The sequence below is a fragment of the Caenorhabditis remanei genome, chromosome III (assembly GCF_010183535.1).
Source record: "Caenorhabditis remanei strain PX506 chromosome III, whole genome shotgun sequence".
NCBI lineage: Eukaryota > Metazoa > Nematoda > Chromadorea > Rhabditida > Rhabditidae > Caenorhabditis > Caenorhabditis remanei.
In genome coordinates this window covers 5,080,215-5,102,461 of record NC_071330.1, presented here as the reverse complement: position 1 = coordinate 5,102,461, position 22,247 = coordinate 5,080,215, and the positions used below count along the sequence as shown (strand labels likewise).

Below are 22,247 nucleotides of genomic sequence, written 5' to 3'. Positions count from 1 at the left end.
TTAGAAGTGTTGGAAACTGTGTAATCGCGCCCTATTGACAATGATGAGACTCTGCGTCTCTCATAGAGAGATAGTTATCAATAGGGCGCGATTGCTATAATTTTCAGCATGGTTTTTTCAATTTTTTCAGTTTTTCCTGTCTCTGTGATATTTTTTCTAGAATTTGCTCTACTTAATTTTAAAATTGGTGCTTTGCTTTTCTTTCAGATTTTTTATTTTATTTTTTGAAAAAAACCTTTTTTTTTTTTAAACTTTGCCCTCATTTTTTGCTCTTTTCGTTTTTCAAACGTGTTCAACTGATGCCACGTGTCAATTATCTCTTTTTCATTTTTTATATCAATTTTGTCTTAATTTTGTGTAATTTTTGGCGATTTTTGTTGAATTTTGTGTAATTTTTCGATATTTTCAGCAAAAACTTTAACTAGAAACTCGATTTTTGACCGAAAATTGTAGTTTTTGCTTTAAAAAGTGGAATTTTTCGAGTTTTTCCGCAGTTTTGCTCAAATTTTCTCAGTTAAAACTGTTTTATAGTGCAAACTGCAAATATTTTATTGTTTGAATTTTTTTTCTCAATTTTCAGAAATAAATTCAAAAAACTTTAACTGAAATAATCCAAAAGTAGTAAATCATTCAAATTTTAGTGACCAAATGATAAATTTCGCAAATTTAGCATTGGAGCGTCTTTGCTGACTCATGAATTAGGTGTATAACTTTCATTTTTTCAGCAAAGCCTGCCAGCGTTTCATTTTTGAGAAGAAAAATACTTTTTTAATCGAAAAGTTGAAAAAATAAATTCCGATACATTCACTTCCTTGTCCAATGACGGGATGAGCAATAACGCATAACTGCAAACCTGCAAATCTACAAATCAGCTTTGGACACCGCAGATTTGTCGTTTTTGCTGTTTTGTAGCAACTTTGGACGCACCATAATCTTTTCTCCTGATTTCAAGTTTTTTTTGCGTTTTTTTATGTGATTTTCCCTTAGGACTAAAATGGGCGGAGCTAAACCTTTTTGTCTGAAAAAACTTTAAAAAATACCAAAAACTTTGTCTAGCGGCCGGAACTTGAAAATGTTCATCTTTATATTAGCTCAGCACAGTTCTTACAACTGCGCTCCACCGAATTCCCCCTTAAGAAATGTCTCTTTTTCTCTGAGTCTCTCAATTTCTCACACAGTTTTCTTCGGTTTCGGTAGAGCGCGGTTGTAAGAAGTGTGACTAATAACATTTTACTAACGAATTTTGATTTTCTCTATTTTTTCTCTCTGAAATACCCTCCAAAAACTCATTCATTTTCAGCCTCTCCCGTCTTGAATGCTGAGCGTTGGCGGTGGTCGTTCGGCGGTATGTCGTGCCGTGATAGCCACTTCCATCGTCTGGTTACTCATTGACGTCGTCATTTTATTCTATTATTTGGATCCGTCGTCGACGTCGCAACAAGATGATAATAGGTAAGCTGTTTAGAGATTATCTTGTAATTGCGCTCCACTGATACTCAGTGGAGCGCGATTGCTCGATTCAATTTTATTTCCGGCGGAAATTTCAAATTGGCGGTGGAGGGGCCTGTGAATTTCATAATATTTCCAACAGATTTCGGGTCGAAAGAACGACGAAAAGAAGCTGGGAAACGGATGAGAGCAGCGAGTTGGTTGTTGACAGCCAATCAGTTTTTGATATTCTTTTATTCATTGACGAACGATTTTGTTATTATCGGTTCGTATCTCAGAGAGTGAGAGACGGGAGAATTAGTTTAACGATGTTCTGGTGGTTTTTGAAAACTTAGGACATCCGGACAAACAGACAGCGATAATTACAGATAGAGGTTTCGGAAAATTGAAATTTCGTTGAATTTTCTCATTAAGTAAATCGGATTGTCTAGCATAAGATCACATTTTTAGACCGATTCTAGTCTAAAACTTTTTTTCTCAAATCTTATTTTTTCCAAACTTGTCAAATTTCGGCACGGTTTCAAGAAAAGGTACCTATTTTTGACCGGATTTTAAAATTTTTTAAAGATTTTACATTTAAAAGGTCCAATTTTTTGATGCATAACTAGTTTTTGATTGAATTCTGACGTATAATGGGGTTATTCAGGTCATGTAAAAATGTATTTTAATACATTTTTTTCTTATTCACGAGAGTCGAGAAACTATTTTTTACAAATATCAGTTTACCGTTGGTCTAACAGCGTTTTTCCCCTTTTTTGCATTTTTCGACATGCGTATGTAGAAAAACTGTCAAAAAATTGGGGAGAAATGTAGAAAAATGGGAGAAAAATATGTATTAAAATACATTTTTCACCGGTCGTGAATAAGGAAAAAATGTATTAAAATACATTTTTACATGACCTGAATAACCCCATAATCAAAAATTCGACATTTTTGGGAAAAAATTCAATTTCAAAAAATTTGCCCGGCTCGCGACAAGTTTGATTTTTTTCCATTTCATATTCTAGTTTTTGTCTGAAAATCCCATTTTTCTCTTGCTGGCAGCTTTTAAAACAATTTTTTAATGGAAAAATACGAAGTTATTGTTTATTTTTGCGAAAAATTAAAAATACGCCGGAAAACTTCAATTTTTCGTTCTGAGCAACGAATTCTCAGTCAAAAAATTGCAAAATTGACGCGAAAAGTTACATCAGGTGTTGGTTTTTAAACAAAATAGTCGAAAAATCGAAAAAAAAAACAAACAATTTCTGCTTTGAAATTTCTAGAAAAGCCTAATTTTCGATACGAAATTGAATTTCTAGTCTTGAACTCAGTTTATGGGCTGAAAAATCAAATTTTCCGGTATGAAATTTTATATTTTCGAAGAAAAAAGAAATTCATAGCACATTTGGACACACAGACACACAGACAGATTATCCAAGTATGATTAGGAGCATCGTTAAACGCTAATTCTCCTCTTTCTCCCAATCAAAACCGATTTCAACAAAAATCCGTTCAAAAAACTTCAATCAATCGCTTCAAGACCCATTCTGATCCCTAGCATCCTCCTCGTTTTCCTCCTCCAAAAATCCTTAGTTTTCTCTTTAGTTTTCGGGTTTTTTCGTTCTAAATTACAGCTGAAAATACCTCCAATGAATCTCCTCTCATCACTCCCTCAAAGTATTTTCAGAATTCTGACACGTGGCCAACGACGGATAGACGGCGCCGACGCGTTGCATCTGGCAGCGCCACGTCATGAATCGAATGTCGATGCGATTAGAAATAAACCAGAGAAAGCGGTGGAACAGGTGTTCCCAGTGGATAAAGAGACGGCCAATCAGTTGAGAAAATTGATGGAGAGTGAGTTGAGAAATGGAATGGAAAATGGGGGAAAAACAGAGATTTTGATGGGAAAATTGCCGAATTTTGAGCCGAAATATTAGCACGGCACGCTTCTTACAACCGCGCTCTAGCGAAACCGAAAAAAATTGTGTGCAAAATTGAGAGACTCAGAGAAAGAGAGACATTTTTCAAAGGGAGTTCGGTGGAGCGCAGTTGTAAGAACTGTGTCGAGCTAGTACTAGAAATTCGAGAAGATGGACATCTGGACACACAGAAACGGCTTCTGAAAGTTCTGATAGAATATGAGAATATACATTTTACAAATGTTCGAAAAATACAGAAAAATTAGCACTCAGAAATAAGAGAGATAGGACATCTGGACAGACAGACAGACATCTGGAAGGAAATTGATACATAGAGGACATTCGGACAGACTAACACACAGCCACTGAATGTGTAGGACACCCGGATCCGGGCTGTGCGAAACAACTTTTCCGAAAATTTCTCGAAAAACTTTTAAAAAGCATTTTTGACCGAAAAAACCGAAAAACTTCGGAAAAAAGTTTTAAGAATACTGCCTGAAAAAATTAATTTACCGGAGGCCAAAATCTTGGATTTGTAGGAAAACTGTTAATATTTCAATGACAGACTCACAGAGCCACTGAATTTGTAGGACAATAGACAGAAATCTGAAATACTCCAAGAAAATTGTGTCAAATTTTCTAATTTTGAAATATGATTGAAATCGATTCAATTTTCCAATTTTGCAGCGCAAGCATTCGGACCGGGATATTATGGCCAAGGAGGTACTGGAGTGACAGTACCTGAAGACAAAAAAGATATCAAAGAGAAGAGATTCCTTGAGAATCAATTCAATGTCGTCGCATCCGAAATGATCTCAATCAATCGAACTCTTCCCGACTATCGATCAGAAGCGTGTCGAACCACTGGTAACTCGTTGAAAACCGAGGGATTGCCGACGACTTCAATCATTATTGTATTCCATAATGAGGCATGGACGACACTTCTCCGAACACTTCACTCAGTTATCAATCGATCGCCACGTCATTTGTTGGAAGAGATTATACTGGTGGATGACAAATCGGATAGAGATTATTTGGTCAAGCCCTTGGATGCGTATATTAAGAAGTTCCCGGTAAGAAGATAGAGGGAGACATCGGGATGCACAGACATTTTAAAGTTTTAGTTTTGGCGAAAATAACTGAAAAGCTCGCAGGACTTACAGACACACAGACCGACCGTATATCAGCTGGTGTACGGACATCCGGACGGACTTTTTTCGCACAAAAACGCGCAAACGGCACCCCAGGCATTCGGATCAGAGCTGTGTGAAAAAAATTTTTTTCGAAAGTTTTTGACCGAAAAAGCCGAAAAATTCGAAGAAAAAATTTCAAGAAAACTGTCTGAAAATAAGAGTTTTTTTTTGAGGCAAAAATCTTGAATTTGTATGAAAACTGTAACGATTTTAAGGAATGACTCCGGAAACATGGTTTTGAGTACAAAATTAGAAAACATTTCAGGAAAAATCGAAAAATCACTAATTTTGTTACTTTATTCTTGAAAATTGCAGAAGAAATTTCCAAAATGTTTCGAACGGTTTTTTTTCGAAAACACCCCGAGAATTGTTCGCCTGAAAAATTTTGGTCCTAAATTTTTTTGAAAACCGCCGAAAAACCCTGATTTGGACTAACTTTCCGCTTAAAAACGCGCAAAAGGCACCCCAGACATTCGGAAATTGACTTTTGGAAAACAACAGATTTTTCTAGAATTTGGAAAACAAAATTTTCCAACTAAAAACGAGTCCGAGGTACGCCAGACACGTGAAAGTTGCAGTTACGATTTTCAGCCCAACTTGTTATGTCCTTTGGTGGAGGAGAAGGGAATTATAAAACCATTTATTTACATGGTGAGAATCAACAACTAAGAGTTCTCTACATCTTATATAGGCAGATCTTCTTGCCACGTGTGACCTCGGGGTTGGACGTTCACTAGGCTAGGCCATGCTAGTTCACGCCACAACACCTCCCTTTCTTTAATGAAAGTTCGTTTGTCTACTGTCTTGCATCTTCGGTTCTTCCACGACAGCCGCTGCCTAGACTCCACAGCATTTCTTCTTTTGGACCCATGTCCGCATCATTGCTTCGATTTTCTGATCTTCAGCCAACGATCTTCAGCAGATGTCATTTCCCTATGCATCTCACAGCTTCCACACGAAATCTACCATTCGAAATCGTTGAACACGAGTACCTCGATCCATCTTCACTCGGTGCTGCTGCTGCTGGTTCTTCAACGGTGTCTTCCTTCCGGGTGATCCCATGATCTCGAGCTCGTCACTCTCCAACCCTTCTTACCGCTGGTTTGTTGTCGATGTTGTCCACCGGGATCTCTTTTCTTCGGCCTTCTCCGTGCGCACCAGTCAACGGTCCCGTCCGGCATGCGCGTCCCCGGAGCGTCGGTTCGTTGATCTCATCCTGATCGCCACTGTTATGTCCTTTGGTGGAGGAGAAGGGAATTATAAAACCATTTATTTACATGGTGAGAATCAACAACTAAGAGTTCTCTACATCTTATATAGGCAGATCTTCTTGCCACGTGTGACCTCGGGGTTGGACGTTCACTAGGCTAGGCCATGCTAGTTCACGCCACAACACAACTAAACCTAAATCTGATATTTTTAGGTGCCAGTCCACTTGGTTCATCTCGAAGATCGTTCCGGTTTGATCCGTGCTCGTCTCACTGGTTCCGGAATGGCGAAAGGAAAGATTTTATTGTTTTTGGATGCTCACGTTGAGGTGACTGACGGATGGTTGGAACCACTTGTGACACGAGTGGCAGAAGACAGAAAACGAGTCGTCGCCCCGATTATTGATGTGATTTCTGATGATACTTTCGAATATGTGACTGCTTCTGAAACGACGTGGGGAGGATTCAATTGGCATTTGAACTTCAGATGGTACGCCGTTCCGAAGAGAGAGTTGAATAGGAGAGGAGCTGATAGATCAATGCCGATTCAGTGAGTTTTTTGAGGGGAGACATCTGGATACACAGACAGACAGAAAGATAAAACTATAACTTTTTTGTTAATAAAATGATGAATTTCATGTCTGAAACTGGAATTTTACTAGAAAATTCACAAGAATTTACTAGAAATTCTGACAGACAGACATCTAGACATCAGGACACACAGACCTCCCAACATACTTGTCAAGGCCCGAATACTTGGCGCTAAGGTTCAATTTTCAAATTTTTTCGAATTTTTCGAAATTCACCACATTTTTGAGAGTAAAAAAGAAATGTTGTGTGAAAAAATCTGCAAAAAATAAGATTTTCCACTGAGAATAGCTCAAAAATCGTCTTTTTCGCAGTTTTTCGACCTAAAATTTTCATTTTGAAATGAAATTTTTTTTTAAAACTCAAACTCAACAAACAAAATCAAAAAAATTTTTGCTCAAATAAGCGATTTTAGTCTCAAAAACGTGATTTTTTTTACTTAAATTTTCATTTTTTCTGCTAAAACCCGTTTTTTCAACCTGAAGACTCGGTTTTTCCAAAAAAAAAAACCAAAAATACATTGATTCTATTGAAAAATTCACAAGAATTTACTAGAAACTCATTGCACAGACATCAGGACACACAGACATCTCAATAACATCCAATTTCCAGAACGCCAACGATCGCCGGAGGTCTCTTCGCCATCGACAAACAATTCTTCTACGATATTGGAAGTTACGACGAAGGAATGCAAGTTTGGGGTGGAGAGAATCTCGAAATATCGTTCAGAGTGAGTTTTTGACTGGAAACTACAGTAATCCAGAAGATTACTGTAGTTGATTTGTAATAATTTGTTGGATTTTTCAAAAATTTCGAAAATTGCGAAAACTACAGTAACCCGGTCGGTTTTTGTCTGGAATTTATTAAAATTGGAGATTCAGAATCTGCAAGTTGGGTCTCACCACGAAAACTAACGTAATCCGGATCTAAAATACTGTAGTTTTTGTGTCGACACCCCGAGAATTTGAGATCAACTTTCTTATATCAAACAATAATTCCAGGTTTGGATGTGCGGAGGTTCTCTGGAGATTCATCCGTGCTCGCGTGTCGGTCACGTCTTCCGTAAACAGACACCGTACACATTCCCCGGTGGAACTGCCAAAGTCATTCATCACAACGCAGCCCGAACGGCAGAAGTGTGGATGGACGAATACAAGGCATTCTTCTATAAAATGGTGCCAGCCGCCCGTAATGTCGAAGCGGGCGATGTGACGGAACGAAAGAAATTGAGAGAGACACTTCAGTGTAAATCATTCAAATGGTACTTGGAGAATATCTATCCGGAAGCCCCTCTCCCTGCGGATTTCAAGTCATTGGGAGCAATTGTTAATCGATTTACGGAGAAGTGTATTGATACGAACGGAAAGAAGGATGGACAGTCGCCTGGCCTTCAAGGATGTCATGGATCCGGTGGTAATCAGGTTCGTATAAAGGGGAGAGGGAAATTTAATGGTTTTTTCTGTAGAAAAATGGCTAGAATTTTAGATAATTATGTGCCTTTCTGCACTAATTCTTGTTTAAAATCATATTTTTGTTCGACTAGGCAAAAATTTATTTTTCGTGAATTCTGGTGTATTGTACGTAGTGACAAGGTAATTGCGTACAATGTGCCAGATTTGACGACAATATTCAAATTTTTTTTGCGAATTCCCACATAAAAATCACGGTTTTCGACTAGAAATCATTTTGAACCATCAAAAAAAAAAAGAAATTTGTCGTCAAATCTCACGTTTAGTACGTAATAAACCGTGATTGTGTACGATGTGCCGTAATTGACGACAATATTCAAAATTTAAGCAAAAATTGACGACAAAATTCAAATTTTCATGCGAATTTTGACTCGAAAATTCCGTTTTTCGACCAGAAACTATTTCAAAACTCCAAATTATCACATTTGTCGTAAAATCTGACGTGTTGTACGTAGTGAACCGTGATACGATGCGCCGTAACTAACGACAGTTTTCGAAAATTGAACGAAAAATAGAAATTTTCAGCAGTTTTTCTCAATGTTTAATCCGATTTTTGATTCAAGAGTCACGTTTTTCGACAAGAAACTGTTTCGGAACGCCAAATTATCAAATTTGCAGTCGATTCTAAAACTTGGACGTAATAACACCGTGGCTACGTACAATGTGCCACATTTGACGACAATTTTCAAAAATTGAGCGAAAAATCCAATTTTTCATCCAAATTTTGACAAAAACCCCGTTTTTGTTGACCAAAACTTGCCAAGCCTGACGAAAATATTATTTTACACAATTTGAAAAAATTCAGATTTAATCTTTCAAAAAAAAAACGCAATACTAACCCGTCCGTCACTAACAGACATTCCAATTTGCTGACCGTCACAAATTACACATTCGAGTACTCGTCAATCGATTTGAACGGTCACCGTTATTGGTTAACACGCAGGTTCTGAATTATTATGCAGTGATCTCACTTCTTTTGGGATTTTCGGGACTTATTTCTTATGGGTTTTCAGTTTTTTTTGTTGATTTTCCTATCGGGTTTCCAGGGCAATTTACTCCCATCCTCTGACTATTGAGTTTATTCCCCCTTACTCATCACTGAAAAAGTTCCAGGCGTGGTCGTTGACTGGAAAAGGAGAAATTCGATCGGATGACTTGTGTCTATCGTCCGGCCATGTCTATCAAATTGGATCGGAGCTGAAATTGGAGAGATGCTCCGTGAGCAAGATCAATATCAAACACGTTTTCGAGTTCGATGAGACGGTAAGTGAATTTCCCGAGTCACCACGAAAATTACAGTAACCCAAAAATATCTTTATAGTTTTCTTTCAAATCGAAGATCAAGATACGGTAGGGTTACTGTAGGTTTATGTAGCGAGACGCCAAAACATTGAATCGACTACTATACAACTACAGTAACCCAGCCTCTTTCGGGTACTGTAGTTTGAGTGGCGAGACCCAAATAGCTTCAAATCTAGATCTCATTGGGGATGAATTGATGAAATGATGTCCGGATCAGGGCTGAGCTAAAAAAAACTTTCCCGAAAAATTCGTACCGAAAAAATCTGAAAAATTCAAGCAAACGTACTAAAAAAAGTTTTTCGGATGCAAACATTTTGAAATTATATGGAAACTGAAATTATCTTAAGGACAGACCCCCAGAAACCTGTCCGAAAACATTTTTGCACCGCCCTGGTCCGGATTAGAGGTCTGTTGGGTCTCACCACGAAGACACGGTAGTCAGAATGTCATTACTACTGTAGCTATAGTTCCGAGACCTAACTTATTCTAAATCGAAGAAAAATATTTCAATTTTCATAATTTCAAATTCTTGCAGGTCGGCTCACTTGTGCACAAGAAAACCGGTAAATGTGTGACGGGAGCGGATCAACGAGTGACTCTCGACGAGTGTGGTGTCGGAAGAAAAGATCAATTATGGCAGTTGGAAGGATATCAGAATTCTCATTAGATTAATTTTTTTTCATTTTATTTCAAATTTCCCCAAGTCACAACAAGAGCCGCCCTTTTTCAGTATTTCCTTCATTTCCTGATTTCAGTCTCTCTTTTTCAACAATTCTCGGTGTCCATAAAAGTCAAATCACACAAAAAGTGTGTCCCCATACCACCAGTGCCTTTCCCTCTCTTTTTGAGTGATGCAAACGCGCTCTAATGATAATTATCAATAGAGCGCGTTTGCATCATCCCCGTTCTATAATAATTGTAATTTATGTAATGTGATGACCCGCCAAAAGCATAATTTATTAGATTTTTGTTGTCGTTTTTCAGCATTTTTTGATTTTCCGTAATATCCATTTTATTGCATTTCACTTCTCCTATCCATTCCGAAATCAAATCGATTTGGTTGTGAACTTGTCCCCCCTTTTCTCTTCTATTCGCAGCATTTTACGAGTTTTTTTTTGGTTGTTTCCCCCCTCCTCCTATAAATTGATGTGAAAAAATATTTATTATAATTCCTTCAAGTAGCCTTCATCAGAATAGTCGCATCTCCTTGATGTGCTCCCCCTTTGAACGGTGCTTGTGGCTCAGTCTCATCCGCCGGAACCTCCGCCCACAGAATCATTAATTTGTCGTCTTTCACTGGTCCCTCCAAACGGACGATCTCGAATTTGGTCTTTCCTTTCGCCTCGATGAAACCGAACACCGGACGGACACGGTAGTTTTCGTTGTTCGAACTTTTCACCTGCAGAGAGTTCGAATTTTTAGGGAATTGTCGCAAGGACTTGGAAGTGTTGGCGGGAATTCAAAAATTTGAATTCGAGCGGAATTTGTCGTGAAATGGAACTAAATTGATATAGAGGGAATTTGAAATTTTGAATTCCCGGCAAACCGAAAGTCTGCAAACACCACAAAATTTGCTCGTAAAATATGGTGTCTGCGGACTTGGCGGGAATTAAAATATTTCTCGAATAATTGAATTCCCGCCAAATTTCTCGAGTCCGCAAACACCTTACGACAGTTTTTTTTTCAAAAATTTGAAATCACGATAAAAAGTCGTAATTTAGGGACTTACGAGACTGTTTGAAAATTTTCTAAATGCAACTGCGCTCCATTGCCAATCCCTACCTTAAAAGCGATTCTGGATTCATATGTGGAATTGATGAAATGAGTTGAAGTGCCTCCAGAAGCAGGGAATGTTGCATTCGGTGGATCCACAGTTACCACAGACATTTTTCAGACAGAAATGAGGGAAAATGATGGAAATTGGAAAAAAAGTGAAATGTGATAAAACATTTGAATTTTAATGGGGGAACATTTCACGGGGAATAAAACAAATTTTTAGAAATTTTTTATCGTTGTTTCACGTCTTACTGTACTTCTAGCTATGGCATCCCACGCGCACTTTATTTGAAAATTTCGAAATCAGTTTCTATTTTGAATTCTAAATTTAAATTAGTAGCACGTTTTAAATCTTTGTCTCGTGCTTCGATAGGAAAAATTTCCCAAGAAATTCTCAGAGGAAAAAGGGAAAAAAGTTCGATTTTCTTCGAGTTGCTCTCAGCTCCTTTTTGATCTGTTGTAGAACATATCCTTGCATCGTGTGCCTGTCCGATATTTCCAATCCAAATATCGAACACCAACTGGCTCCTTTAGCTTCATCGTCAGCCAGAATCGCTTTTCTGGCACTGTCACTCGTGTGTCCAGTCCGCGGATTTCTCAATTTTTTCGCAACGTTGACTTCTGCATTCTCTGTATATTGTCGATGGTTACGTCTTTATTAGAACATAGAACAATCACCTCTATAACGAAACCTCAGTGGCTTTTATACATAGAAAAGGGCCCCCCGGAGGAGTTTTAATATACATATGAAAACAATAAGTGATATGGGGGAATGTCGGGGGATAAGAATGTGAGGATGAGGAAACAATATCAATCAGGAAGCAAAGGGGAAAGTGCAAAATAGATTGATTCATCATCAAAAAGGCACCCGGAATCGGGTTCAGGATGTGTCCGTACAAAAAAAGTTGTCAACTACAAAAATGAAGCTCTACTTGTGATCTGTATAGTCCACTAATAATTAAAATTGTGAGACAATCAGAAAGGCCGTTTCACAGTCACAAAGTTGACCATTTTCAACTGAAAACTGCAAGTGTCGATGGAAGCATGAAAGATAGGATGATTGAAGTTATTCAGAATAATGAAGGAGAGACCAGTTATTTAATTGTGCGATGTTTTTTTGTGTTTTTGAATAATCAATAAAGTTTTAGAGCTCTTTCATACTAGTCATATTCGTGAAAAATCGAAAAAATCGAGGGTGTCTTATCAATTTTGGACGGCCAAAAAAGTGTTTTTTTGAGGTCACGTGCTCAGAAACAGGTATTTTTGTCGAGAAATTTGTTTGTGGGGGTTTTCAAAGGTTCTGAATCGAACTGCATTCACAGTTTTTCCAGAACACATCCAATTTTCTCGGAACCTTCGTTTTAGGGGGGGGTGTCTTAACATTATTGGACGCACTGTAGAAGCAACTTCCATCTCTTTTTACTTCACCGTAGGGGGCGTTGAAATTCTGTACAAAAAATAAACTGAAAAAAAATGTTTTCCTAGTTAAAAATTGTAAAAATGATGAAGATAGAAATGGCGAAAAAGCCACGCAAGGCCTTTCGGTAGAGAGAACATTCCGTTAGCCATTTCTCAGTAAACACAGAAAATTTTTTTAGGAATTTTTGAAGAAACAAAGAAGCAATTTTGAAAAAAAGGCAGAAGTTTGAAAAAGAAGGTAGGAATTTTGAAAAAAAACACAATTTCTAACAAAGTGTTTTGCTTTGGTAAAGCACGTACAATCATTGCTCGATTCCGTTTTATGACATTGTTTAAAAATCAAAACATGAATTATGTTGTTTCAGTTTTTGCTTTGCTCATTTGTATACTACTCTTCCCAAAATTGTCCGTTTTTCATTTGCTAAGATCTTGTTTTCTCCTCCTGATTAAAAACACAGAACGATTTCAAATTTTCAACCTTTATTTTAAAGTAATATAAAGAACAAACAGTTCGTAAATGTTTAAATTGAAAATAAGGAAGATGTTGTTCACAGAAAAAGGAAGAATAATTGAGATAAGAAATTACTGTTTAATAGTATTAGATTTCAACTAGAGTAGTAAAACGTACAGGAAAAGGTTAAGAGACATGGAATGTTATAGAAGGAACAAAAAAGGATTTAGTAATGAGAAAATTCAAAAACTGCATATTGAGTTTATTAAGAAGGATTATAGAAAAGGAAGCAGTTAAAAAAGTTTTGTAAGCAAGAGAATGAGAAAATGAACTATAATGAATTAGAGAGATTGGGCGACAGTGCGGAGTTACAACATTTAAGTTGTGGAATTAGTTAACATCAGAAATTTAAATACTCATAAACTCTTGGAGAATAAATTGAAACCAAGTATCTTCAGAGTAAACAATAGCCTTGGTCCCATCCTTTCTTCTGATATAAGAACCACCTGAAATTGTTTCCGTACGTTCTTCGGATGTACCCATGCATATCACGCATGTCATCTTCTCCCCATCAGCCATCTTTCGGTAGTTTATTCCATGCAACAACTCCATTGCAAACTCCTCTCCATCATCCGTTTTCGATTGACCTCCAACCGAAAGATACTTCAGTCTCGGATTCGATCCAGCGATCCAATGCTTCAAAAACCGATTGAAATCTTTCCCGGTCATCCGAGTTGTAACGATTTGAATTTCAGAGATATTCATAAGAAGCAAGTCATCAAGATTCAATAACGAAGCTTCTTCTATTATAATATGATCGAGACTTTGAATGAAAAATTGGCTCATCTTGGTGTGATTCCAGACGAAAAGCGGGCTTCCATCCAAAAAAAAGCTACGTGTAGGCTTTATCGCATTCAAATATATCATTGCGTCGACATCAGAATTTCCTTCAGAAAAATAAAGATCTCTTATTTCTAATCCATTAATAAGTTGCTGCATCGACTCAGGTGGATACAGATCATTACTTGAAACCAAAATCTCGTCAACTCTATCGTGATGGAGTATCTCCATGAAATGATCGATGAAATCTCTCACTTTGAATGTTCTATTCACCCATCCAAAGAGCTCAGATTCGAGTCTATTGTTAACTATTCGTGTGGCGTAGAGCTTAACTATTAACGGTATCTCTGTCACTAGAGCCTCTCTCAGAGTTCTATTTTCAAAAATTTTGAAATCAATCCTTATTTTGAGGTCAAAACATCTGATTTCCAAATCACACGATTCAGTCGTGCCTAATGTGAATCTATAAGATTGAAGGTTAAACGAGCTTACGATTTTTTTCGTTTTTGTCGATAAAATAGAGATCATCATTCTGGAAATGAATTAAATATAAAAATGCAAAAGAATAAAAGAGTTAACTCACTGCTCAACTGTTTCCATGCTTTTGATTACTGATAGGATAACATTGTCCGGTAGAAGAAACAGTGGGAAATCGGGAAACATTGCAGGAATCAATAGAAAGTGTGTTTGAAGAGAACATACACACAGAATAAGGGAAGAGATGTTAGCCCCGTCAGCCGATGAGATTGTGAGGGGGGAGGTACTGTCATGACGTCATCAGATCTCATTGTCACCCACTCGTTGTTAGTCTTCTTACCAATCGTTTAGCGGTTCTTGACACCTTTCTGTCTGTCTGTGCATCTTTCTGTCCTGATGTCACATTTTTCTGATGTCAAATAGAATCGAAAAGAAATGATACAAAAAGCAAAAGTTTGACATTGTTTGGAGCTAAAAATCAAGAAAACACTCCAGGCGGATCGTAAACTCACAATGTTGACCCCGCGGTATTTAAAGGAGGTGAGAACTCAAAAAAAAATGTTGGCTCAAAATTCGGTAAGTGATTGCTCTGTGGGACCCGAACACATGACCGAACGCGCATGGGTACAAAACCGCAATCACAATTTCGATCACAATTTTTTTGCGTTCTCACCTCCTTTAACAGACTTCCAACTTTTGCAACAGAAGATTTTAGAATGAAGACGTTGACATGCAAGGGAAATAATATCAATTATGTTGCTGCCGTGGTGATTGTCACTATTCTTGTTGCTATAATCGAGTCATGAGGACGTCTACTAACCCTTGCCAAGATCAAACGAACTGGCTAAAAAAACGAGCAATTACTATAAATTTTGTCATTACAATCACAATCTTTCTTGTTTTTTGTCCTTTTTTGTATCGTTATTTTCCGAGATTCGCAGAAATTGGTTTAAATGAAATGGCTTTATGTTTGGATAATGTTCATTAACAAGTAGAATATACATATCTGAAAAAGGAATACTGAATGAAATCACTCATAAAGAAGTAAGAGTGAGAGGGAAAAGGTTAAGAGGCATGAAATGTTATAGAAGGATCAAAATAGAATTAAGAAACGAGAAAATTGGAAAAAAGCAAATTGAGTTCATTGAGAAGGATTTTAGAGGAAAGAGCAGTTAAAACAGAAATTTGTAAGCAAGAAAATGGGAAAAACGAGTGACAGAATGAGAGAGATTGGACGACAATGCGAATTCCCCATTTTAGTTGTGAAAATAGGTAACATCAGAATTTTAAAAGTTCACCAACTCTTGGAGAATCAAATGAAACCGAAGATACTCAGCGTGGACGATAGCCTCAGTCCCATCTTTTCTTCTGATATAAGAACCACCTGTCATTTTTTCCCTACATTCTTCGTATGTACCCATTCGTTTTATGCAGGTCCTCTCCTCCTCATCCGCCATTTTTCGATGATCAATTCCATTCAACAACTCCCTCTCGAACTCCTCTCTATCATCAATTGTCGAATCATCTCCAACTGTAAGATACTTCAATCTTGGATTCGATCCAGCGATCCAATGCTTCAAAAACCGATTGAAATCTTTCTCGATCATCCAAGAACTATTGATTTGAATCTCTGAGATATTCATGAGCAACAAGTCGTCAAGAGTTAATAAAGGAGCGTCTCCTATCACAATGTAATCAAGATTTTGAATGAAAAATTGGCTCATCCTGGTGTGATTCCAGGCGAAAAGCGGGCTTTTATCCAAATAAAAGCAACGTGTAGGTTTTACTGCTGCATTCAAATATATTATCATATCGTCATCAGAAATTCTCACATTTCCCTCATCAGAAAAAGAAAGTAGTCTTATATCCAATCCATTAACAAGCTGTTGAATCTCCTCTGGTGGATACGCATCATCGCTCATAACAGACAATTCATCAATCCAATCGTGATGGAGTATCTCCATGAAATGATCAATGTAATCTCTCACTTCGAATGTACCATTCTCCCATTGATAATCCTGTTCCATTGTCCCATTGATAAAGTATTCGAGTCCTTCGAATGTTCTATAGTCAACTATTCGTGTAACGTAGAATCCGACTTTCTCTGGTCTCTCAATCTCTACAAGTTCTCTCTCAGCGTTCCTTTTTTCGAATTTTTCGAATGCCACGCATATTATGAAAGGAGAGAATCGGATTTCCAAATTACACGATGCACGCGTGTCTAATGAGATTTTCTCAGGGTGAAGATTCAACGAGCACACGATTTCCTTTGTTCGCATTGATATCATGGAAAGTAGCATTCTGGAAATAAATTCAATATAAAAATGAAGTAAACGTTAACTCACAGCTCAACTGCTTCCATGCTTCGAAATACTGATAAGACAACATTGTCCGGCAGACGGAATAGTGGGAAGCCGGGAGACATTGCAGGAATCATTAAAAAATGTGTTGAAGAGAACACCGAATAAGGGAAGACTTGTTTGCCACGTCAGTCGATGAGATTGGGAGGGAGGGGGTACTGTCATGACGTCATCTAATGTCCTTGTCACCCATAGTCATGAGAATGGACTCGTTGTTTGTCTTCTTACCAGTTGGTTAGCGACTTGTGTTGCGACACGTTAGAGGGACCGTCTGAAAGAAGGTATCTCAACATTCTGCCGTGGCGAAAAGAAACTAAAAAAAATTATTTTCTTCTTCCAAGTCCTGAAAAATGTTGGTATGTAACTTCAAAATTCCGTTTTTGATTGACTCGGTAATTTCTTTAGATTTAAAGATGTATTGTGATCACTTATGATATTTTCATGGCATATATGTAGCTTAATACTGGCGATAAAGAATATCACACTTGGGGTTTTTAGTTGAAAATGGTCAACTCTGTGCGTGTGAGGCGGCCTCCCTGATAGACTTACAATATCGATTGTTTATGGAGTGTAAAGATCACAAGTAGAGCTTCGTTTTTGTAGTTGACAACTTTTTTGTACGGGCACTCCCTAGAGAGTTATCAAACGCCAAAGAAATTTTAGAAAATGTTGCTCTTTTCGTGGTAAAAGGAGAGATTTTTGAGCTGTTTGCCTCTAACTAACTGCCTCTAACTTCTTAGGATGTGATCGCTCAGAAAAAAGTTGTCAACTACAAAAATGCAGCTCTATTTGCGATCTTTACATTCCATAAACAATTAATTTTGGGATACCATCAGGGGCCTTCTCACACTTGTTCATTTTCAACTAAAAACTGCAAGTGTCGCATTTTTTATAACCAGAACATTATGCGTTTCGCCGAATTCATTTTCATACTTCAAAAATAATCTCATATTTTCCGAGTAAAACATGAATTTATTGAATTAAATGGTTTGAATAATGTATATTGACAAGAAGAATAAACAGATCTGAAGAGGGAAAACTGAATGAAATCACTGATAGAGTAATAAAATGGACAGGAAACGGTTAAGAGACATTCAATGTTATAAAAGGAACAAAAAAGGATTTAGAAACAAGAAAATTTAAATGCAGCATATTGAGTTTATTAAGAAAGATTGAGGGAACAGTTAAAGAAAACAACTTTGTAAGCAAAAGAATGGAAAATACGGGTGACAGTACTATAATGAAAGAGAGAGAGAGAGATTGGATGACAGTGCGGATCTACGATTTTAGTTCCGTAATTTCAGAAATTTAAATACTCATAAGCTCTTGGAGGATCAAATGAAACCAATGATATTCAGCGTGGACGATAGCCTCAGTCCCATCTTTTCTTCTGATATACGAACCACCTGTCATTTTTTCCTTACATTCTTCGTATGTACCCATTCGTCTTATGCACATCCTCTCCTCCTCATCCGGTATCTTTCGGTGGTCTATTCCTTGCAACAACTCCCTCTCGTACTCCTCTCTATCATCAATTGTCGATTGACCTCCAACCGTAAGATACTTCAGTCTTGGATTCGATCCGGCGATCCAATGCTTCAAAAACCGATTGAAATCTTTCCCGGTCATCCGAGTTCTATTGATTTGAATCTCCGAAATATTCATAAGTAACAAGTCGTCAAGAGTCAATAAAGGAGAATTAGCTATCACAATACAATCGAGATTTTGAACAAAAAATTGGCTCATCTTAGAGTGATTCCAGACGAAAAGCGGGCTTCGATTCAAATAAAAGTTACGTGTAGGTTTTATTGCATTCAAATATGTTATCATGCCGTCATCAGAAATTCTCACATTTCCCTCATCAGAAAAAGAAAGTTCTCTTATATCCAATCCATTAACAAGGCGTTGAATTTCCTCTGGTGGAAACGCATCACCCCCCGTAACATACAATTCATCAATCCAATCGTGATTGAGTATTTCCATGAAATGATCGATGTAATCTCTCACTTCGAATGTACCATTCTCCCATTGATAATTTACATTTTCGAGTCCTTTGAATAATCCATAGTTAACTATTCGTGAAACGTAGAATCCGACTTTCTCTGGTCTCTCTATCACTACAATTTCTCTCTCAGCGTCCCTTTTTTCGAATTTTTCGAATGCCACGCGTATTATGAAAGGAGAGAATCGGATTTCCAATTCACACGATGCACACATGTCTAATGAGATTTTATCAGGGTGAAGATTCAACGAGCACACGATTTCCTTAGTTCGCATTGATACCATGGAAAGTAGCATTCTGTAAAAAAAATCAATATAAGAATAAAGTTGTGTAAAACTTAACTTACAGCTCAACCACTTCCATGCTTCGAAATACTGATAAGACAACATTGTCCGGTAGAAAAAACAGTGGAAAGCCGGGAGGCATTGCGGGAATCAATAGAAAATGTGTTTGAAGAGAACACAGAATAAGGGACGATTTGTTTGCCACGTCAGTCGATGAGATTAGGAGGGAGGAGGTCCTGTCATAGCGATAAGGTCATCTAATCTCATGCCGACTCTTCTGATCCCATTGTCATCCATAGTCATGGGAATGGACGGACTCGTTGTTTGTCTTCTAACCAGTTAGAGATTTGTGTTGCGACTAGTTAGAGGGACGGTGAGCCCGTGTCACATTTAGAGTGCGTGAGGAACAAACGGAAGGAGAGCAACTACAACTTTATTAGCATGCCAGTAGAAAGTACTGTTGGCGTCCGAGGTCGAGGCATTTCATATCGGTTGCTTGTCACAGGGGATGTGTCATACTGTTTGACCAACAAGACCCTTCCGAACCACGGTGTCACAGGATCTTCATAGATTGACAGTCGAACGCAGAGAGTAGGGAGTAATTGATAGATGACGGTATTCAGACGACTTCGCCTTCCTTTTATGTATTCAAAGCAAATGTAGGGTAGTTCCTTATCGCAAGGTCACCAGGTTGTGAGACTGGTGGCTCAGGAGTTATAAATCAAATTGCAAGTTAATAACTTGTTAATTCTGAAACAAATGTATCTGTAAGTCCTGATGTAACTTCTGAATTTCTGAAAGAAAGATGCACACACAGACAAAAATATAGGTTTTTTAAGAGTTGTTGCGGAATTAATAAGTTGCAAACTTAATTTATTGGTCCTGAGCCACCAGTCTAACAGTACTCTGTACTGTAACTTTAATAAAATTTTAGTTGCTCTCCTCCTTTTTATTCCCCTCTAAATGTCTCTAAATGTGACACCGTCCCTCTAACTAGTCGCAACACAAATCGAATCGACTGGTTAGAAGACAAACAACGAGTCCATTCTCATGACTATGGGTGACAATCAGGGTTGCCGCCGAAAAAAATTTGACCCGAAAAAAAATAAATTTTTTTCGGCCTCCTGAAAAAAAGCCGAAAAAAAAATTTTTTTCGGCCTCCGAAAAAATACCCGAAAACTTTTTTTGTTCGCCTAAAAAACCTCTCAAAAAACCCGAAAAATCAAAAAAATATACTGAAAACAGTTAGAAAATTAATAAAAACACCTTAAAAATTGACCTTCTTTTCCAAAACCGAAAAAACGAAAACTTTTTTTTCGGGAGACGAAAAAAAACCGAAAATTTTTTTCCCGTTCCACGGAGGCCGAAAAAAATAAAATATTTTCGGCTCCATACACCCGAAAAACCCGAAAAACCGAAAAAAATTTTTTTTTTCGGCGGCAACCCTGGTGACAATGAGATCAGATGACGTCATGACAGGACCCCCTCCCTCCTAATCTCATCGACTGACGTGGCAAACAAGTCTTCTCTTATTCTGTGTGTTCTCTTCAAACACATTTTCTATTGATTCCTGCAATGCCTCCCAGTTTCCCACTATTTCATCTGCCGGACAATGTTGTCTTATCAGTATTTCGAAGCATGGAAGTGATTGAGCAGTGAGTTAACTTTTACACATAAATTATTTTTAATATTGAATTCAGAATGCTACTTTCCATGCTATCAATGAAAACTAAGAAAATCGTGTGCTCGTTGAACTTTCCCCCTCGGAAAATGTCATTAGGCACGTGTGCACCGTGTGAGTTGGAAATCCGATTTTATTCTATTATAATTCACGTGGCATTCGTAAAAAGTGAGAAAGAGGACGCTGAGACAGGACTTTTAGAGATAAAGAGACCAGAGAGAGTCAGATTCAACGCTGTACGAAAAGTTGACTATGGAATAGTCGAATCTGTGAGTTGTCAATGGGAGAATGGAACGTTCGAAGTGAGAGATTACATTGATCATTTTATGGAAATACTCAATCACGATAGAATTGATGAATTGACTGTTACGGGGGATGATGCGTATCCTCCAGAGTCAATTCAACAACTTGTTAATGGATTGGATATAAGACAACTTTCTTTATCTGACTGGGTTTCTGATAACAACGTGAAAATATATTTGAATGCAATAAAGCCTTCACGTAGCTTTGATTTGGATAGATGCTCGCTTTTCGATTGGAATCACACCAGGATGAGCCAATTTTTCGTTCAAAATCTTGATTACATTGTGATAACAAATGCTGCCTTATTAACTCTTGACGACTTGTTACTCACGAATGTTTCGGAGATTCAAATCAATAGAACTCGGATGATCGAAAAAGATTTCAATCGGTTTTTGAAGCATTGGATCGCCGGATCGAATCCAAGATTGAAGTATCTTATGGTTGGAGGTGATTTGACAATTGAAGATAGAGAGGAGTACGAGAGGGAGTTATTGCAAGGAATAGAGCACAGAAAGATACCTGATGAGGAGAAGAGGACCTGCGTGAGACATATGGGTTCATACGCAGAACATATGGAACCCTTTTCAGGTGGTTTTTATATCAGAAGAAAAGATGGGACTGAGACCATCGTCCTCTCTAAAAATCTTTTTTTTCATTTAATTCTCCAAGAGTTGGTGAATGTTTAAATTTCTGATATTATCTATTTCCACCACTATCCATAATGGTATATCCGCACTGTCATCCAATCTCTTTGTGTATAATGTCATTCGTTTTTCTCATTCTCTTGCTTACGAAGTTCTTTTTTTAATTTCTTCTTTCAATTTCTAATATCCTGTTTATTCTTCTCATTTCTAAATCCTTTTTTGTTCCTTCTACATATAACATTCCATGTCTCTTAACGGCATACTTGTCAACGGGCCGAAACGGGCCGGCTCGTAACTCGCGTCAAAATGAATATTATGAGCTGAAAAATATACCAAAATGTAGACCTCAACGAGTTCTATGTCCGTGACCTACTACGGGCCGGGGGCTATTCGTTAATGTGCCGCGAGCCGGGAAAAAGTGCCAAAAAACGCGAAAATGGCCAAAAAAACCATTCTAGTTCGGCCCGCGGCATATTAACGAGTAGCCCCCGGCTCGTAGTAGGTCACGGACATAGAACTCGTCCAGATCTACATTTTGGTATAATTTTCAGCTCATAATATTCATTTTGACGCGAGTTACGAGCCTGCCCGTGTCGGCCCGTTTCGGCCCGTTGACAAGTATGGTTTTTTGTCCCTATCATTGAGTGATTTCATTCGATGATTTGACTCTATGAGTGATTTCATTCAGTTTTCCCTCTTTAGATCTGTATATTCTACTTTCAATAAACATTATTCAATCATAAAACCATTTCAATCAATGTATGTGTAATAATATGAGATTGTAACCTAATGTTTTGTTTTTAAACGCGATTTCAACTACCTTTTACAGACATTAGATCTGTTAGTTGCAACTTTTCTGAAATTGTATTGCATCTGAAAGTTATAAACTTCTACTTT

General features: G+C 37.6%; 6 protein-coding genes across 6 annotated transcripts; 2 read left to right on the top strand and 4 right to left on the bottom strand.

Annotated features, from left to right (window-relative positions):
• Nucleotides 1–1,315: 1,315 nt before the first annotated feature.
• On the top strand, nucleotides 1,316–9,780 carry GCK72_009158 (uncharacterized protein; the record flags this gene model as incomplete). The annotated part of the gene is made up of 9 exons (XM_053727238.1): nucleotides 1,316–1,452; nucleotides 3,119–3,288; nucleotides 4,041–4,426; nucleotides 5,452–5,598; nucleotides 5,970–6,304; nucleotides 6,955–7,072; nucleotides 7,344–7,763; nucleotides 8,925–9,074; nucleotides 9,649–9,780. 9 exons carry the CDS (start codon nucleotides 1,316–1,318, stop codon nucleotides 9,778–9,780), a joined length of 1,995 nt encoding a protein of 664 aa, XP_053586815.1.
• Nucleotides 9,781–10,287: 507 nt separating this feature from the next.
• Nucleotides 10,288–11,000, bottom strand: GCK72_009157 (uncharacterized protein; the record flags this gene model as incomplete). The annotated part of the gene is made up of 2 exons (XM_003103151.2): nucleotides 10,288–10,512; nucleotides 10,896–11,000. 2 exons carry the CDS (start codon nucleotides 10,998–11,000, stop codon nucleotides 10,288–10,290), a joined length of 330 nt encoding a protein of 109 aa, XP_003103199.1.
• A 2,167-nt stretch (nucleotides 11,001–13,167) lies between these two features.
• Nucleotides 13,168–13,830, bottom strand: GCK72_009156 (uncharacterized protein; the record flags this gene model as incomplete). Its single annotated transcript, XM_003103108.2, has 1 exon — nucleotides 13,168–13,830. The coding sequence occupies one exon, from the start codon at nucleotides 13,828–13,830 to the stop codon at nucleotides 13,168–13,170; it is 663 nt and encodes a 220-aa protein (XP_003103156.2).
• Nucleotides 13,831–15,362: 1,532 nt separating this feature from the next.
• GCK72_009155 (uncharacterized protein) lies at nucleotides 15,363–16,376 on the bottom strand (the record flags this gene model as incomplete). Its single annotated transcript, XM_003103157.2, has 1 exon — nucleotides 15,363–16,376. One exon carries the CDS (start codon nucleotides 16,374–16,376, stop codon nucleotides 15,363–15,365), a length of 1,014 nt encoding a protein of 337 aa, XP_003103205.2.
• A 1,368-nt stretch (nucleotides 16,377–17,744) lies between these two features.
• GCK72_009154 (uncharacterized protein) lies at nucleotides 17,745–18,734 on the bottom strand (the record flags this gene model as incomplete). Its single annotated transcript, XM_003103179.2, has 1 exon — nucleotides 17,745–18,734. The coding sequence occupies one exon, from the start codon at nucleotides 18,732–18,734 to the stop codon at nucleotides 17,745–17,747; it is 990 nt and encodes a 329-aa protein (XP_003103227.2).
• Nucleotides 18,735–20,423: 1,689 nt separating this feature from the next.
• On the top strand, nucleotides 20,424–21,392 carry GCK72_009153 (uncharacterized protein; the record flags this gene model as incomplete). The annotated part of the gene is made up of 1 exon (XM_003103201.2): nucleotides 20,424–21,392. One exon carries the CDS (start codon nucleotides 20,424–20,426, stop codon nucleotides 21,390–21,392), a length of 969 nt encoding a protein of 322 aa, XP_003103249.2.
• Between the last annotated feature and the right edge of the window lie 855 nt (nucleotides 21,393–22,247).